Source organism: Cyrtonyx montezumae, unplaced genomic scaffold (genome assembly GCF_038088225.1).
Source record: "Cyrtonyx montezumae isolate F1298 unplaced genomic scaffold, pur_monq_1.0 scaffold_8, whole genome shotgun sequence".
NCBI lineage: Eukaryota > Metazoa > Chordata > Aves > Galliformes > Odontophoridae > Cyrtonyx > Cyrtonyx montezumae.
The window spans coordinates 86,133,220-86,154,195 of NW_027072089.1; the positions used below are offsets into that span (position 1 = coordinate 86,133,220).

The 20,976-nt window shown below is 38.0% G+C and overlaps 1 protein-coding gene across 1 annotated transcript in view; it reads left to right on the forward strand.

Moving 5' to 3' along the window:
- Nucleotides 1–20,976, forward strand: part of CDKAL1 (CDK5 regulatory subunit associated protein 1 like 1) — a 335,413-nt gene that overhangs the window by 57,905 nt on the left and 256,532 nt on the right. The window contains exon 4 of the mRNA XM_065752679.1: nt 2,013–2,097. Within this exon, the coding sequence (XP_065608751.1) occupies nt 2,013–2,097 (85 nt within the window). The remainder of the gene's footprint in view (nt 1–2,012; nt 2,098–20,976) is intronic.

Sequence of the window (20,976 nt, forward strand, 5' to 3'; positions counted from 1 at the left end):
CTTCTGTCTTGTAAATAAAGACAACTCTCTGGCTTGAAACCTTTTGATGGTTTACAGTGATGTGTCTGTTCTGCTGAAACTCTTGTTAAATGTGTTCATGGCCTTTTCTTACATGGAACTCTTGTGATTAGCAGGTGGGTGCATCATGAGCGGTCTGTTGAATTTATAAACGTTTTATGCTGAAAATAATAAGAAATACAAAGGTTTGCCAGTGTTACTGGAAAATCTTGTTCTAAAGAAGTGTCTGTTTTTATATGTGGTGAATTTGATTAGGCCAGAGTTCACCCTTTTTTTTATTTTGAGACTATGCTTTTCCTTATTTTCTGTACATTGTTCCAATTTTTTTCCGATCTGATATTTATATTTCTAACAGTGATGCTTAAGTTCATTAGTATAGAAACACTGAATTATTTTCATGCTGACTGGGTTGAAAGAGTCTTTGGCTTGTTCCATCTTTGTTTTGACATTACTGCACGCTGAAATTAAACCTGCTTTCTTTCCAACCTGTTAGAAGGCAAAGCCAGATGTTGGTATGTTTGCTTTATGCTTAAAATAGCTAGAGGTCTAAATGTTATTTTTGATGACTCCTTCGTAGCTTTTGGCCTGTTGAAGAGGCAAGTGTTTAATTCAAATTAATTGTGTAATATTTATCAACAAAAATGATTTTAAAAACTCTGCAAACTTCTGAATATATTTTTCTTGTTTAACGTAAACATATCTTTCAGTTGCTATTTTATGTATTGGTTTTATTTTACCTGCTTCCTTGGTTAAGTGACTGATAGTTAATAGAAAAGCATCATTTCTTGGGAAGCAGTATTGGTAGAGACAGATGGAAAGATTTTTCTTTTTCAGTGTTTGCAGTCAAAAGTATGGTGTAGTTGAAGGATATTCATCCATATGCCAGTGCATCCTTGACGAGAGCGTTTGTAAATGTGCTTAAATCATTACCAACTTTCTTCCACTTATGATGTCAATTCAGATAAGGCACCCTGAAAGTGATTGATGTTTTCACTCTGTTCATGCTTAATTGACTTACATTATTTAAAAATACCTCAATACTCTGAATATTCTGAATAGTATCAAGTGTGACACAATTTTTCCTATCCAAGCAGATGTAACTGTTCTGGTCAATACTTAGAGTGCTCGAGTATTTGAGATGGGTTAACTTCATTTCTTTATTTGAAAATAAAGACATTCTGTCTTTGCTAGAGAGACAGCTGTTTTAGAAATTCTTTCTGATAGGAATATTTTTACAGGATTAGAGTTTGCATGTGTTTCTGCAGGTGATGGTGGAATTCAGTTCTGTTAATGTATTCAGATATCAGTAGATTGTGAACATACAGAAAGGTTTGGTTCTGGAAGTTTATATGCTTATCTGAGTGAATGCAGCTACTCATTGCATGAATATCTTCTGTCTAAATATAACGTAACTATAATTAAACCACAGCTAATACTTAATCTAAACTGGAAATATGCCTATTTCCTTCTAGATTCACTACTTGGACTTTTCAGTGGAGATTCATGCTTGCTTTGTGTGTTCTGGTTCTCTCTTGTGTTAGTAACTTAAAATAAAGTGGAGGTAGTTACTCTGTTTTGTTAATGAAACCTGCTTTCCTTAACTACTTACTTGATCTTCAGAAACTGCCTTTGTCAATTTTGTAAATTTCTCCCTCTATGTAGGCCAGGAATCATGCGTTTTTTCTTTATTTTTGATGATGTGCAACCTCCTGGCATCTCATGTAATATTGGGATAGCTGTTTACTGCTCCTTTACAAAAAAATAAGTTTTAATGGAAGTGCTCTTATATATTAAAAAAAAAAAAAAAATTAAGCAAAACTAACCAAGCAAAAAATCCATAAAATAGTGTAATGTTTCAAATGTTAGTCATTTTGTGAATAGCCAATTTATTGATAGCTGCTAAGTTTAGTCTTTTTTTTTATATGATATAAAGGAGTTTAATATTTCTTAGTATCTTAATATACTTAATACATATTTCTGTCTTTTTCTTCTAGATAACTCTGCTGAAGCAGATTTATGGTTGCTGAACAGTTGCACAGTAAAAAATCCAGCTGAAGACCACTTCAGAAACTCAATCAAGTAAGTTGAAACATGTATCTCAAGATTGAATTATCAGTGAATTTGTACTTAAATTTTGTGAACTCCTATTTTCAATAGAAATGTAATGATATATTTTAGAGAGAAAAAAAAGCCCATTTAATGTGAATGCTACAATGAGAAATTCTTTAGAATGGATCTATGTAGGACTTTTTTAGCTTGGATAACTTAGCTTGTGAGTACAGTTATCTAGGACAACTGTTGATCTGTTAGATGCTTCTCTGTTACTTTTCACTGTACTGTTATTTTCTTCTGAAGAATTTATTTTTTTTAAAGTGAATTGCTAGGCTGTTATTTTTATGATCCAATTTTACATAATCAGTCTCTTCTAATTCAAAGTCTATATGGTACATACTTAAAACTACTGTGTGTTTCCTTAAAAGGTGAATTTACCTGTCATTAACAGTAGTTTTCTGAAGGTTGCTTTGTTTCTGTAGCATTGCAATGATGTTGATAAGTATGATGTGGTAGTGACTTCTGTCACTGAGCCCTGTGGAGGTGTACTTGTAGTGTGGTTGTGCAGGATAAATAAACGTTTCAGTATGTTACTTGTAAATTTTTACCTTTATTAAGCAAGTGCAGATATTTGTGTAGTTATTTGTTTAGTGTGATACATTGCTGAAGGATGGTTTGTCAAAATCCATTTTGGTTAGAGGAACGTATTTCATGCTCAGGAATTTAGAGAGGCCAGAGAAGCTTCTTGTGGTGCTGAAACACATCCTAGGGCTGTAACTTGGAATAGTTTCCCACAGGTGGTGCGGTTAAAGTTTCCTCCACCCATCAGAAGGCTTTGTTTCCTTGACTGCTAGTATTACACTTGATGACTATATTAGATTTTTTTTCCCAAACTGTTGCAAAAACAAAACAAAACAAACAAAAAAACCCAAACAAAACCAGAAACCCCAAACCCCTCTTCCCAGAATACTTCCAGTTAGTGCGCTGGCTAACAGAACTGATGACAGGATTTTTTTCCAGCTGTGGCTTTCTTTCTCTTTTATTGAGGAAACATTTTTTCTCTGCAAGAGTGGTCAGGCACTGGAATGGCCTGCCTAGGGAGGTGGTTGAGGCACCATCCCTAGCGCTGTTCAAGAAGCGTTTAGATGAGGTGCTAAGGGATTTGATTTAGTAGTTCAATGGGTGGGGATGGTGATAGGAGGATGGACTAGATGATCTTGTAGGTCCTTTCCAACCTAATGAACCTATGATCATATGCCAGAATTGAATTGATGTGGTGTGCTGGTGTGTCCTTTAACCAGTAGAGTGGAGTTGGATAAGGGTCTAAGTAAAAGCAAAGGTCTAAAAATATTTCCTTGAACTTAGTTTCTCGTGCTCTGTTAATGAAGCCGATACGATTTGTAGCCTGGGTTTATTCCTCTTTGTTCCCCCTATACTCTTTTCTTCTGTGACACACTAATAATGAAATCATTCTTTGTTTTTTCTCTTCCCTGAAAGTCATTATTTGTTTTATACTCTCAGATGCTGGCATTTCCAGATGATGGAAATGGACAACTTTGATTTTTTTTTCAGGCTATTCTTTATAATACTCACTGAGTGTGGGTATGAGAGTCATGTGTGTGTTCTAACATGTTTGAGGGATATTTAATTTTTCTGTTCCATCTCAGAAAATAGCAACTTACACTTTTATTGATTTCTACAATGAAGTGATGAAAACCTTGTATCTCAGAACAACAGGATGCTTCCCAAATACATCTTAAATCGTTACAGCAGCAGACTGTATATATGAAGCTTGGGTGATACAAAATTAGGTAATGTTGTGTTGTATCCTTATATTGGTTTATAGCTTTGTTTTTCTTGAGTAGCAAATCAAACATTTAGTGTGTGGGCTCTCAAAACAAAGATACTTAGAATAGGAAAATTAGTACTCAACACAGGAAGGGTCTTTCAAACAAAAACACTCTTGCCTGAAAGACCATTAGCTCATGTATAGGAATTGAGAGCATTTCTTATAGATTTTATTTGTCATTGGCTAGTTTTAAAGTAAAATTAAAAAGGTAGTCAATAGTAATGAAATATCTCCAGTGTAATTATGTAGTGAAGTTCAGTAGGTGGAAATTAAAAAAAAAACAACAAAAGAACAAAAGTAGTTATCCTTCAAAAGTTAAGTCAAAGAAAGGACAAAATGAGGAGAACAAACTAAAGCAAGTAATTTCTGTCATGACTTATACTTTTGAAGACTAAGATTATCATGTAAAGCAAATTGCTCGGCGAAAGAAAAATTATATCTCAAGTAAGTAAATAATTAAAAAGAAACAAGACTAAAGCATGAATCTAACGTTAATAAAAGTATGTAAGGTCATGAATACCAGGGGGAGACAGTCCACATTCAGTGTAGTGAGGCTCAGTTACATTGCAGTCAGTCTTTTCTAATGCAAGTATATTATTTTATCATAGAATATTCGTTATTCCCAGCCCTGGCTTCAGTGATTCTAGAAGTGAGTGTAACTTTGTGGCTTAGGATGAAAGCACTTGTGATGAAAGGTTTGCTAGTTGTGTGGGTAAGATTTGATGTTGATAGGAGTAGTTTATCTGTTGTTTAAACGGCTCCCATCTGTAGTTTTCATGGAACTGAAACATAAGCTTCTTGGAATAGGAAAGCAAGAACTTGAAGCAGTTGTTGAAGAGGGAGACATAAAGGCAAGGGAACATGTATACGTGATGGAAGTTGTGCAGTCTACAAGCAATTGCTTATCATGTAGTATACACAGAAATCAGTTATGTCTCTTTGTGTATCCCAGTAGTATATGTAGTATACATAGTGCTACATAAAATCAGGAAATGATTGGGGTTGTTAGGACCTCTAGTGATCCCTGTTCAAAGAAGTGACAACTGGACAGGCAACTGAGGGCTGTGTGTAAGCGTGGAAACTTCATAAACTGTGAGCAATTTGTTGGAGTGCTTTACCAGCCTTATAGTAAAAAAGGATAGTCTTAGGAATAAACATAATTTCTTGTATTTCAGTTTGTGTTTGTGCCATCTTGTCTTGTCTAGGCATCACTCTGAGGCATCAGACTCATATGGCTTCAATGTTTTATCACTTCCCCTCCTCCTCAGGTATAGATACAGATAGATGATTCCTTCAGGCCTTCTTTTACCCAGGATGAACAGTCTGAGCTCTCTCAACCTCTCCTCATAAGTCACATATTTCAAAATTTCACTCACCTTTGTGACCCTTCATTGGTCCCATTTTGTTCTACTGTGCCCTCATCTCACCTGTTCTGATAGCCCAGAGGTGGACCTAGCACTCAGAGTTTATCTCACAGAGTAGAGGTAAGGATCACCTCCCTCAGACTGCTGGTAATTATTTGTCCTAGTGAACTCCAAGAAGCTGTTGGTGTAATTTGTCACAGGGGCTCATGGTTACATGCACTGGGACTCCCTCGGGTCCTTTGCTGCAAAGCTGCATTACAGAGTATTGTCCCCACTGATCTGTCTTGCTGTACAGACTTGTTCCTCCTTTGGTGCAGGACTTCACAATTGCACTTGTGGAACTTCATGGTGCTTACACATTACATTAGTTTAAACAAATCTAATTTTCACAAAAGTTGGCTCTGAAATATTTTCTATAAAGAAAATAATTTGCTTGGATTAGTTAGTGTTTACTGCAGGTGAGTGTTCTGCTTGTCTTATAATGAATTTATGATTTTGTCTAGGATTTTAGAAATAGCTTTCTGTTCTGAATCTCCTTTTTCTGTAGAGAGTTTATTTTTTGGTGGTGATGGACAAGTATTTTGTGCTCTAACAGGTAGCTGCTTCTGGGTATTAGAAGCTTTTGGAAAGGTTGTGGTTTGTTGATCCCTCTGATCAGCTTTTTTCTAATGCCAATGTAGTTGATTTCCATGAAAAACAACTCTCTACCTATGTCTGTTATTGCAGTCTTAAGTGTTTGTGAATCCTAAGTGGGTTGTTTTATTATTGGTCTTTGGCCTTGTGCTTTGTAATTTGAATTTTTTCCAAGTCCCAAGCATAAGAAATGTCAGGTAGTTCCAGTATCAGATTTGCTTTTACTAATTGCATGTCTGTCTTTTAAGATATGTATAAAAGAGATTTTAACAGCTTTTCCTTTTCTCTACATGAGCCCAGTGTAATCTATTCTCTTAGCCTGAACGAGAAGGATAATCAGAGGATTTTGAAATTACTGATTGTTGCCCATCAGTCATGGTCAAGAAGATAAGACTAGATCTCAGACAGACTGAGGAAAGTGAATGCTGTTCCTCTGCAGAGGAGGCCAACTGGACACTGCAACGAAGTGTGAGACAGTCATCCTTCTTTTGCTATGATCGTGTGACCTGCCTGGTGGATGAGGAGAGGGCTGTTGATGTGGTCTACCTAGACCTCAGCAAAACCTTTGACACTGTCTCCCACAACATTCTCCTGAAGAAGCTGTCAGTCCATGCCTTGGACACTGTTTGTACACTGTACACTGTTTGCTGGGTAAAGGACTGGCTGGATGGCAGGGCACAGAGAATGGTGGTGGATGGAATCATATCCAGCTGGTGATTAGTTGGGACTAGCATTCCCAAGGAGTCGATACTGGGACCTGTCTGGTTCAATATATTTATTGATGTCCTGGATAAGGGCATTGAGTGCACCCTCAGTAACTTTGCAGATGACACAAAGTTAGGAGCAAGTGTCAAACTGTCTGGAGATAGGGAAGGCCCTGCAGAGCGATCTGGTCAGGCTAGATCACTGGGCAGAGACCAGTGGGATGAAGTTCAATAAGACTAAGTGCTGGGTCCTGCGCTTTGGTCGCCACAACCCCGGGCAACACTACAGGTTTGGGGAAGAGTGTCTGGAAGACTGTATAGAGGACATGGACCTTAGGGTATTGGTCAGCACCTGACTGAACATAAGCCAGCTGTGTGCCCAGGTGGCCCAGAAGGCCAATGGCATCCTGACTTCTATCAGAAATAGAGTTGCCAGCAGGAGCATGAGAGTGATTGTCCCTCTGCACACAGCCCTGGTGAGGCCACACTTTGAGTAGTGTGTTCAGCTTTGCACCCCTCACTACAAGAAAGACATTGAGGCATGTTCAGAGAAGGGCACTGAAGCTAATGATGGGTCTGGCACATAAACATTAAGAGGAGTGGCTGAGGCAGCTGGGATTGTTGAGTCTGGAGAAGTAGTTCAGGTGTGACCTTATCTGTCTCTACAACTACCTGAAGGGAGGTTGTGCTGAGGTGGGGCTTGGCCTCTTCTTGCACATAACTGGTGATATGACGGGAGATACTGGCCTCAAGTTTTGCTAGGAGAGAATCAGACTGGACATTAGGAAATACTTGTTCTCTGAGAGTGGTCAGGTGCAGGAACTGGCTGCCCACAGGGGTGATTGAGTCACCGTTCCTGGAGGCGTTCAGGAAACTTTTAGATGTTGTACTGAGGGACATGGTTTAGTGGAAAGTATTGGTGGTAGGTGGACAGTTGGACTTGGATGATCTTGGACATATATTTCCAACTTTGGTGGCTCTATGATACTGGATAGAAATCTAGGAGCAAATTCTCTTGAAACATTTCTGGGAGACATGGAGGAGAAGGTTGTTGAAAACAGTCAACATGAATCAATTAAGGCTAAATTATGCCTATTTAGTTGCCTTGTATGATAAAATGACTAATTTGCAAATGAGTGAAGAGTAACGGATGTCATTTTAATTATAGGGAGGACACTAATACCGTGTCCTGCTATAATCCAACTGTGTCCAAGTTGGAATGTAATGGTCTGATAAGTAGACACCCAGTTAGAAGACTGAATGGATGTTTGGGCTCAGAGGGTTGTGGTTAACAGGTCACATTCTACTTTGAGACAAGTAGTGAGTACCATGGGCATCTCTCCTGTGCTCCTTGGACCCATCTTGTTTAATGTCTTTGCCAGTGACCTGGAGGAGGCAATGGAAGGCTGGCTTATACAGTTTGCAGATAGCACAAATTTGGGGAGACCATTTTATGTGCCTGAGGGCAGAGCTGCCGTTCAGAGCAGTCTACCCACAAAAGATAGACTTGTGCCTAGGAAGAAGGGAGTTGTAATGGAGATTTGATTTTGGTTTATTTTTTAATTATCAAATTGTTTAAAGCTCTTATAATCCAGTGAACTAAGTGTTAGAGTAAAAGGCATTAACACTTCTGGTTGCTACATGATTTCTCTTAATCTATTGCTGTTGTTGCTGTTATGTACAGAAAGAGATTAGTCTTTAATAACTACAAAAGGTTGCTTGGAGGGAAGAGATAGGAAAATTTTTTTGCTGCTTTTCATCTTCGTAAGTTCCCCAGAGGAAGATTTTTTTTTCTTTTGTTAACAATTGTATATTAAATTTATATTATTCATTCTGTGCAAATAAAACTTTTGTTTCTATGAGCCAAAGAAAAAAAAAAAGGCAACCAACCCCAGAAAAATAGAACTCCAAGAATTCCACACCAAATTAAAATAGTGTTACCACGTCTTTTAAACAATCTTTATGCTTTATGCTTTTTGCTTTTACTAATTCATTTCCAGTGTAAAGATAGACTGCGACTTGTACTTGCTTATACTTTCAGTACAGTGACGTTTAAACTGGAGTACCTCTGGAAGAGGAAACAATGCTATTTCAGTACATTTTGTAGATCCTGTTAGCATAAGGTGATTATTTCCACTGTGTTTGAGATGAGTATTAAAGTATTATAACCTTGCTGTTTATTGCATTTTTTATAAGCAGTATGTTGCTTTGAGTTGGAGCATTTCTGTCTGAGTACTTGACAAGATAGCTCTAAGAACTGTAGTTAAGAGTGGTTCTCTATGAATAATGTTATTGAGAGACATGTTACGCCTGGCTACCAACAGGCATAGTCAGCATGGGTTCACAAGAGGAAAGCCTTGTCTTAGTATTTTGATATCCTTCTACGAAAGGGTCTCCTGTGTAGTAGCTTACAATCTTATGTTGAACTGGAAATCTTCACTAGAAACATAACGATCTGGAATATTTAAAATATAGGAGAAATGTACTCAGAAAATGTTTCTCAGAGTCTGTAGGTGCCAGATTAGAAGCAGCTATAGTGATGTGGCAAAGCAGTGTATTTCTCAACAACAAGTAAATTCTGTTGAAGGTGTATAGTTAAGAACTTAAATATACAGCAGTTGCTATGAACTTACCAATGGGTTTTTGCAATTAAAAAGCTAACGTGCCTAGAATGGTTGAAATTCTTTTGGAAGTAAGAAATGATCACCATGAGCAGGAGACTGGAGCCATATGTTACACCATAGTTAGAAAGCTACTGTGTGTAAACTACTTTTTTTTTGTTAACACTTTGAATGTTGTAATGCATTCTTTCCTTGTCTCAGGCTGATAGAAGACACAGCTGTAGGTGAGGGATTCAGTGATGTATTTGTTAGTGAAAGGCTTTTTGCGACATTTGTGTGCATTCCCATTCTTGTACCTCTCTCTGACATAAAAGAAGAGCATAATGGTCTGTAAAATCATCATACATACATAAATGCTCATCCTCCTTCCATGTCTACAAACTGTCAGCTCTTTCTTTCCTTTGACTGCTCTTTGGCTATTCTTTGCATACCACCATGGATGATCTGGCTTTAATTTCCCCTCACTGGGAGTTTGACTGTATTTTTGTGCATGCAATCTCACATACTTACAATGAAACATTCTAGAAAACTGGTTAAGTGTGTGCTTTTCTTCAAACTTTGTTGTTATGTTTTTTCCTTGTTTCTAAAGAAAAGCTTTGGACTGAGTTCTGAAATAATATCATCTAATCTGTTGGTAACCTGGAGCTTTATAATCTTGTTAATTATGTGACTCAGAATTTATTGACATCCTAAATTTTATTTTGTAACATACTGATCAATAACATTCTTTTTTTGTCAGTGTATAACTGGGGTAGTCATGCAGAAATTCGGGCTGTTTTCCAGTATTCCCAAGTTGCATTTGTATGCAATTTTGTAATTTTGTTTGTTTTTATATTGTTCTTATATTTTACAAACATCAATCAGAGCATAGCTTGTGTACTGTTCTTTCAGGAAAAAAACACCATCATTTTGGAATGTTATTGGGATGGGAATGGGAAAAAATTCCTTGTGTTCATCACTGAATTAAAGATAGCAGGTCACTGACAATGTGCATACTGATCTGTACAGACCACAGGATTGAAGGTTTTAGTGCTCTCTTTGGTAGAAAAAATTAGGGTAAAAAAGACACGAATAAGGAAGAAAACCACAAATTTTCAGTCCTGTCCAATGTTGCAAAGATGTTAATATGTCTTGTTTTTTAGAATGTGAAAATTGGAATGCCAGCTGAATTCTTAATATCTTATAAGTTAATGTAGCAAAAATATGTACTTATAAGGATGGTATTTGTTTGCTTCATTATTTAAGTATATTGTGTGTTTTTGTTTGTCGTAATATGAATTAAATACAGTATTAAAATATTTCTTGAGTAACTTGTTTTTTAATCCAACAGTTTATAGGTTTACAGTAATCAGTGTTTGCTCTTCATCTTGTGGTTTCCATTTCTGTTTCACAGAAGATACCACTTAAGCATGACTGTTGCAAAATTCTTAGTTTAGCTGTTGTGAAATGCTGCTCAATGGTTTACAGTTATTGGAGAAAGAACATTTAATTAGAATATGCCATGCATTGCGTACTTGCTGTTGTCATCCTTTTTCGATGCTGTGTTTAAGATGCAGTGTGCCTTGACAGAATTTCTTGTGACTATTGGTCAGGAAACATAAAATGACCTTGTCTTATTCTAAGAAAATTGTCAGTGAGTATGTTTCTATCAAGTACATGGGCTGTAACTAATGGCTTCTAAAATCCTGTATTTTATCGAGTGCACGAAGTTTCCAGCTGGAGTCTGTTGCTTGGTGCAGTATTTTCGTGTGAAGAAACTAAAACAGACAGATAGAATTGCCACATTGCTCCTTTGTCTTCTTTCGCTATACTGGAAATGTACTGGTCGTTCAGCTGATATCAGCTTCACCATCTGCCAGAGATTCTGTACTGCTTTGTGACTTGCAAATGGCAAGTGGCAGGATAGAGCACAACTCTATTTTATCTTCTCGGAATATGTCTTGAGTAGCTCTAGTAGTGAGTGATGCAACTTTCTCCTTTCTTTCAGTTATCATCCCTGACAGTGAAAAGCTGTTGAAGTAACACAGCTTTTGTGCTCTTTTTTTTAACTTGTTTCAGTGATGAGGGTTTGGGGGATCTGGTCCATACATTTGAAACAGAATTAGGAAATTATAGCATTGGCATGTGGGGGTTTTGTTTACTTTCAGTGCTGATTTATAATGCTTTTCTTAGTGTTTCTTTTTGATTTCTAACTTTGGTATGTTTACAACAGAGTGAGAAATGTTTTCAATATGAAAATTCGTTTTCTGCTTTGCCTAGCTTGAATGATAACGAGAACTTTATTGTATGTGTTAATAAAATTATCTTCTCCTCAGTATTCAGATCTGAATTTGTATGATAGGATGCTCTTCTATTGACACACAGTAAATTTGGAGGTCGTAATTGTTTTTAAAGAATCTTCTCTCTTGCAATCATGTAGGACACTGATGCGTTGACCCTACTGGTACTATTGCTTGAGGCTGTTGGGATAAATATGCTTCCTGCCCTTACAGTGAGTGCTTTTAATAATGTTCCTTTTAGGACAGTTTCTTAGTTTCAGTTGGAATGGAGTAGTTTTTCTTCATAGTGTCTAGTATGATGCTTTGTTTTTCATTTAGGTGAAAACCAGTGTTGATAACACACCAATGTTTCTAGTTGTTGCTGAGCAGTGCTATACAGAGCCAAGGATGTTTTGATTTTCTCAACTTCTCCTGGTCCCCTGACAGCAAGGGAAGTGGTGGAGGTGCAAGGAGCTGGAAGCAAACAGAAGCAGGATGGCTTACCTAAACTGACCACAGAGATATGACATCATGTGGAAAAAGAAGTTTGAAAAAAAGATGATGTTTGGGAATGCCTGTCCATGGTTGAAGATTAGCTGGGTATCGACCAGGGGTGGTGGGCAATTGTTTGTGCATCACTTGTTGTGTATGTATGTGTGTATGTCTATATATATTATACTAAGATATAATTATATATATTATTATATAAACATAATTAATAGTGCACGTTTCTATACTGATCCCTGAAGGACTGCACTTGTCACTGATCTTCACCTGGACCATATTAGTCAGCAATGATAATTCCCTTAGTGAAGCCATGTTAGTCTATCGCCAATTACCTCTTTGTTTTCCAGCATAATTTCCAGGAGGATCTGCTCCATGATCTTGCTGGGCACAGAGACTCTCTAGCCTGTAATACCTTGGATCTTCCTTTTAGCCCGTTTTAAAATGAGGATTATTTTTTTCCCTTTTCCAGTTGTTGAAAATTTCACTGGACTGACAAGGGTTCTCAAATATGGTAGATAGCAACTTAGCATCTTCCAGGTTCCTTAGAACCCTTGAATGCATCTCATCAGGTCCTGTAGACTTGGGTACCTTCAGGTTCCTCTCATGAACTCCAACAGTGGGCAGTTCTTCATTCTACCAGTCCCTGTGTTTGCCTTCTGTGATGTGGGTGGTGTGGCTGAAGCACTTGCCAGTGAAGGCTGAGGCAAAAATGTTGGATAACAAAGTTTCCTGTTTCCTTCCAGAGAGTGCCTGTATTTTTGCTAGTCTTCCTTTAATTGCTGGCTTACTTACAGAAGATTTTCTGTTGCGTTTGATATCTCTGGTCAGATTCTGTTATAATTTTAACAGGGCTTCAGCTTTGCTAACCAGATCCCTGGCAGCTTGGACAGTGTTTCTGTACTTCTTCCAGGTTATATATCCTTGTTTCTGCCTTCTGTAGGTTTCCTGTTTGTGTTTGTCCAGGAGCTTCTTGTTCATCCACATAGTCCTTGAGGACATTTTGTCTGACTTTCTCTTTGTTGGAATGTATTGCTCTTGAGCTTGGACGAAGTGATCCCTGAATATTAGCCAGTTTCCTTGGATACCTCTTCCCTCCAGGGCTTCACCCATGGTACTCTACCAAGCATATCCCTGAAGAAGCCAAAATCTACTCTGTTGAAGTCCAAGTAGTTAGATGGCTGCGTGCCTTCCTCCCTTCCCTCAGGATCCTGAACTCCACCATTTCATGGTCATTACAGCCAAGGCTGCCCTTGAGCTTCACATTCCCACCATCCCTTTCTTGTTGATGAGAACAAGGTTCAGGTGAGCACCTCTGCTCATTGGCTCCTGTACCACTTGGAGAAGGAATTGTGAACCACAATCCAGGAATCTCTTGGATTGCTTGTGCCCTGCTGTGTCCCTCCAACATATAGCAGGGTGATTGAAGTACCCCACGAGGACCAGGACTTATAAATTTGCGGCTGTCTGTAGAAGGCTTTCTCCTAGTCAGGTGGCCTGTAGTAGACCTCCAGTATAATGTATTTTCTTTTAGTTGAGAATGGTACTGACTGAAGGCGAAGTCACGCTCTTCAGATCAGAACTCTGTATATCACTTGTTGCTTTTGAAGCATTAGTAAATTGGTAAAAGCTTATGTTCTGTCTTCACTGTCGTCCTGCTTTCCCTTAATGACTACTGCTACTGTGATGAGACGAGTATTGGAATAACAGTCTGGTATTGCTTAATTCTTTTCAGAAGTGTCAACAAGCAAGACTTGTTAATTTGGTTTTGGAGTAATGGGTAATGCCTTCAATGAAATCCCATTGGGTTTGTTTCTAAGGCATGTGTTATTAAACTTCACTTTCAGTTTTCTTCATGTAACAATTAAAAACCCAAGAAAAAGAAAACAATTCTAAATTTACTTTCTTACAGTAATGGAGTTCAGTTACCTATTTTTACTTGAAATATTGTGTCTGCTGAGGACTCAACCTCTGGGACTTTCAAAGTGCACCGTGTTGATCTCTGATCACTAAGAAGATGCTGTTTCCTTTCCTGCTTAGGCATAGTTTTAAGCTTTTATTTTTGTCAGCTCTTGTTCAAATCAACATTAATAGGGTTGTTTTCCAGGATGTCTCTGCAGATGGGGAAAGTAAAAGTATTGTTAGTGGGGCTGGTGAATGGAGTACAGTGCCAGTAAAAAAGAACGTGTGATTGTGTTTCTATGTCTACAGTTTTAAGAATTGTAGGAGACAAGTATTAAACAGCTATTTTCAATTAAAACATCTCTCCATGACATCATATTTTTAATTCTCAATATATTTTCCCAGAAACATGCACAATTTCTCATGTTAGGGACTACCACCTTGGAGACGTTGTAAGGTTTATATCCTTGCTTAACACTCAAAAATATTTCAGATGTGAGGGAATATTGATAAGATACACGCAAAATCTGCTGAAAGTATTGTGACATGCTATTAGATCCAAGTTGTTATTGTGCTCTGATCCTTTATTTAATAGTATTGATATTTGAAAACCACTGGTGTTTTTTTTCCCATTTAGTTGCATCTCTCCTCTTAGCTCACTTATGAGGAGCAATTCACAAATAATCTGTAGATGATTTTTCATAAAAGTACAAGAAGAAGCACATTGAAAATCTTGATTCAGTCATTTATGAAGAGGTCTGTTAAGTTTAGTATAAGCTTTAGTGGCTGACATAACGTGATCTCAAGGCATATATCTCTGAAATACACAGCAGCAGTCTTATGTCTACAATTTAGAATTTGGATCTCAAAGTAAAATTTCTGCAAAAGGTGCAAGCAGCTAACTGCTCCTTGGCTGTTAAGTTCCTCTAACTGTTATTAATTCAGAAACACTGGCAAAAATAGTTTAAAATGTCTTGTCAGATAAGAAGCAGAAACTAATTAATTCTGGGTTTGGGAAGATGAAATAAATGTAATAGTCAGTGTTAAGCTGGTGGCAACCTATTGTGTCAGATGATCATAGGGAATAGACGTGTGGTCTGTTTTGCTTGCAAAGTGTTTTTTAATTTTTATTATGTATTCTAAAATAAATACTAAGCAACTTTCAATAATATTTTCCATGGCACTACTTATTTTGAAAAGTATATCTGATAGTATTTCAAAGCTCACATCCTTCACTACCTTTTGAAAATAAGTAAATCGTGCAATTTCTTACATTTTTTTTAGTAGTAGTCTTAGAGAAGGGTAAGCTTTTTTTACAAAATTCAATGCAGTACTTGGAGGATTTGTTCCTTTTTTTAAACGTTTGATGGATGTTAGAATAAGAACCCATTGTGAACCTTGGTATATTGGTAAAAGATAATTGCATGGTAAGGATATAAATTGCTTCCAATCAGGAGCAGGTGATTTTTCTTGTAATTGTTCCCATAAAATATGCTCAAAGGCTACTTTTACCAGTAAATGATGCCTAGCTAAATATTCAACAGATTTATTAAAATAAATAAATTATGCAGACAAACATTTTAATAAGAATGTTTCTTTTCTATTTGTTTTTCATGCCTAGCACAGTGTCATAGGAAAATATTACAAAAGCTAACATCTAAAAACAGGATAGTGAATTTGGAATATGAATGTTGATGTCTGCTTTGTTAAGTACAGAATGGCCAAGAGGAGAGAAAACATAAACCAAAGAAATCTTGTTCTATTCTATAAGGGTTTTATTGTACTGCGGCCATTTTGCCTGGAGCCTAATGGCTTAAACTAATGGTGTTAAGTTGAATTATGCTAACTCCTGCACAACAAAAATATCTCTTGCCTAAGATGTTGCTGCTTCTGTATTGGATGTTATTGCCCCTGCAGCAGAATTAATAGAAGAAAAGCCCATATTTACTTCATTTTCTTTGATTCTTTTAAGCAGTTCTTTAGTCTTCCATATCAAACAATAAAATAAAGAGATGGAGGAGTTTTCAGAGAGAAATTTAGAAGTTTAGAGGGAACTTTGGAAGATTTTGAAGTCGAGGACTATGTTCCATTACTGAACTTTGGAAAATCAAGTACTCCAAAGTATCTAAAAAAAGTATTTGCCATATCTTTTTTGTCTTATGGCAGTTCTTATAATATGTTTGCAAGCTGCTTTTTACTGAAGGTTATTGTCATCTTCAGTGCTGTGATGAAGTTTTGTGATGATGCAAGTTTTGAGGTGATATTTATTGCTAGTTGAAAACATGCAAACAATTTTGTCAGGGCAGAATTTTTAATTACTTTATGGCTTTTCCCTGCTTCCCATCACTATAATATGGAAATGCTTCACACAAAGGGATTAATTTACTTTTCACAGTTTTCTTTGTGTTCAGAACTTGTGATATTCCTTGTCTTATCCCACCTTAGAGTGAAAATCCCAAGTTTACACATCCAGTGTTTAACTCTCCAAGTGGTGATGCGTCTGAACATTAATCTGTAGCTGTGAGCTGCCATGTCCCGTGTCTGTTGATGACAACTGCTTCTGTAGATCAGACGAAGTGAGGGTAGAGCTTTCCCAAGGAGAGTAAGAAACAGTTTAGATCTACAAATGAATTTTGGAGCAGAAGCGTGTTCAAAGTGAGTTGGGATTTTCAGTGGTTTGTTTGTTTGTTGACTTTGCTGGTTTGTTTTATTTTCATTTTACAAATATGGGAAGACTATCTTGTAAATTGAATGAGACTAGAGTCCTGAGAAAAATGTATGTCCTGCATCCTTGTCTTAGAAATGCACTGTGAGTAGACTTGAAGCAGGAACTAATCATGTGTAAAGACGATCTCACCTTTGGCATGTTAGCATTTTCAGCATTTGACTTTGCAGCCTATATAATATTTTTTTTACCTCAGTTTTGTGTGCATGATTTCCTAGGTTTGAAAAATGGCTGACAGCAATTTGATATCTGATACTGTACTGGCAGTACTGTGCATCACAGGAACCTTTATTTGAGGCTATGAAGACCCCTCTTCTCTGGTTCTCATCTGTGCTGCATCTGTGTTGTCCAAATTAATCTATGGCTTGAAGAGTATTGAGTACAGTGGATGCAGGGGCTCTATGGATACTTGGGTTGCAGACTGTTGCATTCTGAGTTGTTTGCAGTGAAACTTGTTTCGAGATACACCCAGAGCAATCTGACTTAATGGTTTGGGTTGGAAGGGGTGTTTAAGATCATCTAGTTCTAACCCCCTGATATAGGCAGGCACACCTCCCTATAGACAAGATTTCTCAAAGACCCATTCATCCTGGCCTTGAATGTTTCCAGGGATGGGGCATCCACAGGTTCACTGGGCAGCCTGTTCCAGTGTCTCACCACTCTCACAGTAAAGAATTTCTTCCTAATATCTAATCTGTTCTTGAAGAATTTAGTTAAATTGTTATCTTCTGCCCAGCTAGAACACCTGCAGTTTTTTAAGAAGTCTGTGCACTGGATAAATTTGATCCCTTTCTCTTTGCATTGTCCATAAGTTCATAAGTTCATAAGGTTGGAAAGGACCTACAAGATCATCTAGTCCAACCATCCTCCTATCACTATCCCTACCCAACTACTAAATCAAATCCCTTCGCACCTCATCTAAACGCTTCTTGAACAGCGCTAGGGATGGTGCCTCAACCACCTCCCTAGGCAGGCCATTCCAGTGCCTGACCACTCTTTCAGAGAAAAAATGTTTCCTCAGGTCTAATCTAAATCTTCCCCGGCGCAACTTGTGGCCATTCCCTCTCGTCCTGTCGTTATTTATCAGGGAGAAGAGGCCCACCCCCTCCTCAGCACAACCCCCCTTCAGGAAGTGGTAGAGTGCAATAAGGTCTCCTCTGAGCCTCCTCTTCTCCAGACTGAACAATCCCAGCTCCCTCAGCCGCTCCTCATAAGACTTGTGCTCCAGACCCCTCACCAGTTTTGTTGCCCTTCTCTGAACACGCTCCAGAGCCTCAATGTCCTTCTTGTAGTGAGGGGCCCAAAACTGAACACAGTACTCGAGGTGCGGCCGTACCAGAGCTGAGTACAGGGGGTTGATCACCTCCCTGCTCCTGCTGGCTACACTATTTCTAATACAGGCCAGGATGCTGTTGGCCTTCTTGGCCACCTGGGCACACTGCCGGCTCATGTTAAGCCGAGCATTAACCAACACCCCCAGGTCCTTTTCCTCTCTACATTCTTCAAGCCATTCTGCCCCAAGCCTATAGCATTGCATGGGGTTATTGTGGCCAAAGTGCAGGACCTGGCACTTGGTCTTGTCAGAATGCTCTTCTCTCATAAAAGTATATTCTGTTGCCCATTTCAAAATTTGGCTACTAAAATGAGGTGTTAATAACTTTTAAGAAATCTTTGGCAAAATACCAGGTATTTATTCTAATTCTTGGAAGAGAGTTATGGTTTTTAGAGAGCTGTGATTTCATGTTAAAGTTTCCAGATTCAATTAGTCACTTGGGAAGCTTCAGCCCATAGTGGAGTAGAGGGACTGAGCAGAAGAATAAGGTGCTGGCCAAATGGTAGAATAAACTTTTTGACAGGTGGTGTAGGATTATAATCAGGGTTATTTGTTTTATTGCAGATGGAGATGGAGTTACCAGATACACTTTATCTACCAAATGTCAATGGTTTCTTAAGAAAATAGTTCTCTGCCTTCAGGGCTGGAGTTTTATAACTGAGTGGAATAGGTAAAGATGAACAAACTGCATTTTAAAATCATCTTGGTAACTAAAAACTGGATAATTCACTGTGAGCAGCAGCAGCTTGAAATGCTAAGCATGATGAGCAAATTTTTGTGGCCCTTGCAGCTTATGAAATGGTTGAAGAAATGTTGGTGGGTTCTGATTTTACCCTGAACTTTTTAAACCATCACACCATGACAGGGGGGTGGAATTAGATGATCTTTAATACCTCTTCCAGCCCAAACACTCCTATGATTCTGTGATCATTTTAAGAATGAAATGGAGAGAGATTCCAAATTGATATTTCTGCCACTTTGTAGTTCTCTGTTACACTTACAGCTCAGTTTTAATCAGAAAAATTAGCTATTACTTCATACAATTATCTCCTTACAATTAAGTACAATGCCTAATGTGTTTTGGTCTTTTTCTGTTTCATTTGTGGGTGTGTGAAGAAGGCTCACTGAGCTTGAACAATAAAAGAAAATCTTTTTCATCTTTTATAAGTTAAACAGAGAGGGCTATCTATCTGCAGACTGGAAAAAGCAAAGGGGATTTTCATAGCCGTGCACCTGCCAAAGCTGTAAACAATTGCTTTTCTAAAGTCTAAAGCAAAACAAACCCAAACTAAGAAAGCAAATAAAAAATCCAACCACAAAACCATAACCTGTACAACAACTGCCCATGTTGGTGCATTGGGTACGTTCAGGTATCTGGACAAGAGTGTTTGAGGAGCCCAGAGCTTTTGCAGTGTGAAGTTGAGATGTGTCTTGTAGGATGAAAATTATAGAATCATAGAATGGCCTGGGTTGAAAAGGACCTCAAAGCTCACTGAGTTTCAACCCCCCTGCCAAGGGCAAAGTCGCCAACTACTAGAGCAGGCTGCCCAGAGCTGCGTCTAGCCTTGGAGTGACAAACTTGTCTGAAGGCTGAGGAGTGAAAGCTGGCCTTCCACCTCAGCTTTATTGTGAACACAGTCAGCCTGCAGGTATGCCCCTACTATTCTCTGCATTAGGCACACATATAATTAACTGTGCTTACTCTCCCCGAAGAGAAGTAGGCATTCAAGTTACTGACTCAGAAGAAGAGTTGACATGGGTAGACAGTAGGTACCGTAGTATTTTTGTGCATTTGTACAACTTCATATAGCAAATGTACAGAACAGAATTAGAATAAATTGAATAAAGATATTTATATGTACCTCAAGCTACAGTCCAGGCAAGCAGTTTTAAACCCTGTATCTTTTAAGCAAGTGTCTTCCTGCCTTAGCCAAACTAAAGAATGTCTTCCCTTACAGATGATAAAAGGCAACAATTGGTTCAATCTGCCCAGCTGTGCAAACAGGGTGTTTGCTTGTTCTGTTTGCTGCAATCTGAATTCTTCACTCCTTGAAGTATTTGTTTTCACTGGAAAACTACATTGTAATGTAATGTGTATAATAACCATGTGTAAGGTTGTGTAGCACTTAGTATGAGAAAAAGAGGGGGATTATTTTATTTTCCCCAGGAAGACAGCTGTAGATAACTACCTGACAGAGAACTCTTCCCTCAATAATGCTCTGGCAGAGCCTGCCTTGAGTAAACAAAAATACGCATGTTATCTTGACTAGAATTTTGTCTTGCAATCCTTTCCTTAGTTAGTAACCTTGGGGAGAAAATACCCCTGCTGTCAAAAAAAAACAAACCTGAAACAAAAGGCAAGAAATGCATTGTTTATCTTGTTTATTCCTGCAGCTAATGCTAGTTAACTGCTGCATGGTCAGTGTGCAAATGCTTTGTTGTTAAGTGTTCCTGCCAGCTTCACAGAAGTCAAACTATTTTTCATCAATTATGGTGAAGTGGTGAAACTGAGATGAACAAAAGCAGCACCCTGGGCATGTAAACATTAGTAGGTAGGAGTCTGTCTTCTCTTCCTCCCTCCATATTACAAGAGGGAGCCCCTAGAAGTTCACACCATCTGTCAGCAAAGAAAGGATATTCCTTTAATACATTGTAGGTCCTCTTCATCTCACTTCAAGACTGGACTGAATGATTTGGAGGACTCCAGAAATACAGCCATTTTGCTCACACTTTGCCATTGCAGTCCTTGTTTTATAAACTCTTACTTCAGAAGTTAGAGTTACAGTGTAAGCAGCAATCACACTTGCACCATATAGTACGGAGGTAGTAGTACTTAATTTCTTGATGAAAAAAGACAGTTGAGTATTCAGTTGCCTTCTATTTATTTATTTATTATTTAATTTATTTGTTTTCTCTTAATGAAAGATGAAATGTGCGCTTAGAGTTGAAATAATTATGATCTTGTTTGGACTTACGTTGTGTATCAAATATACTTGAATGTGCCAAACAATAT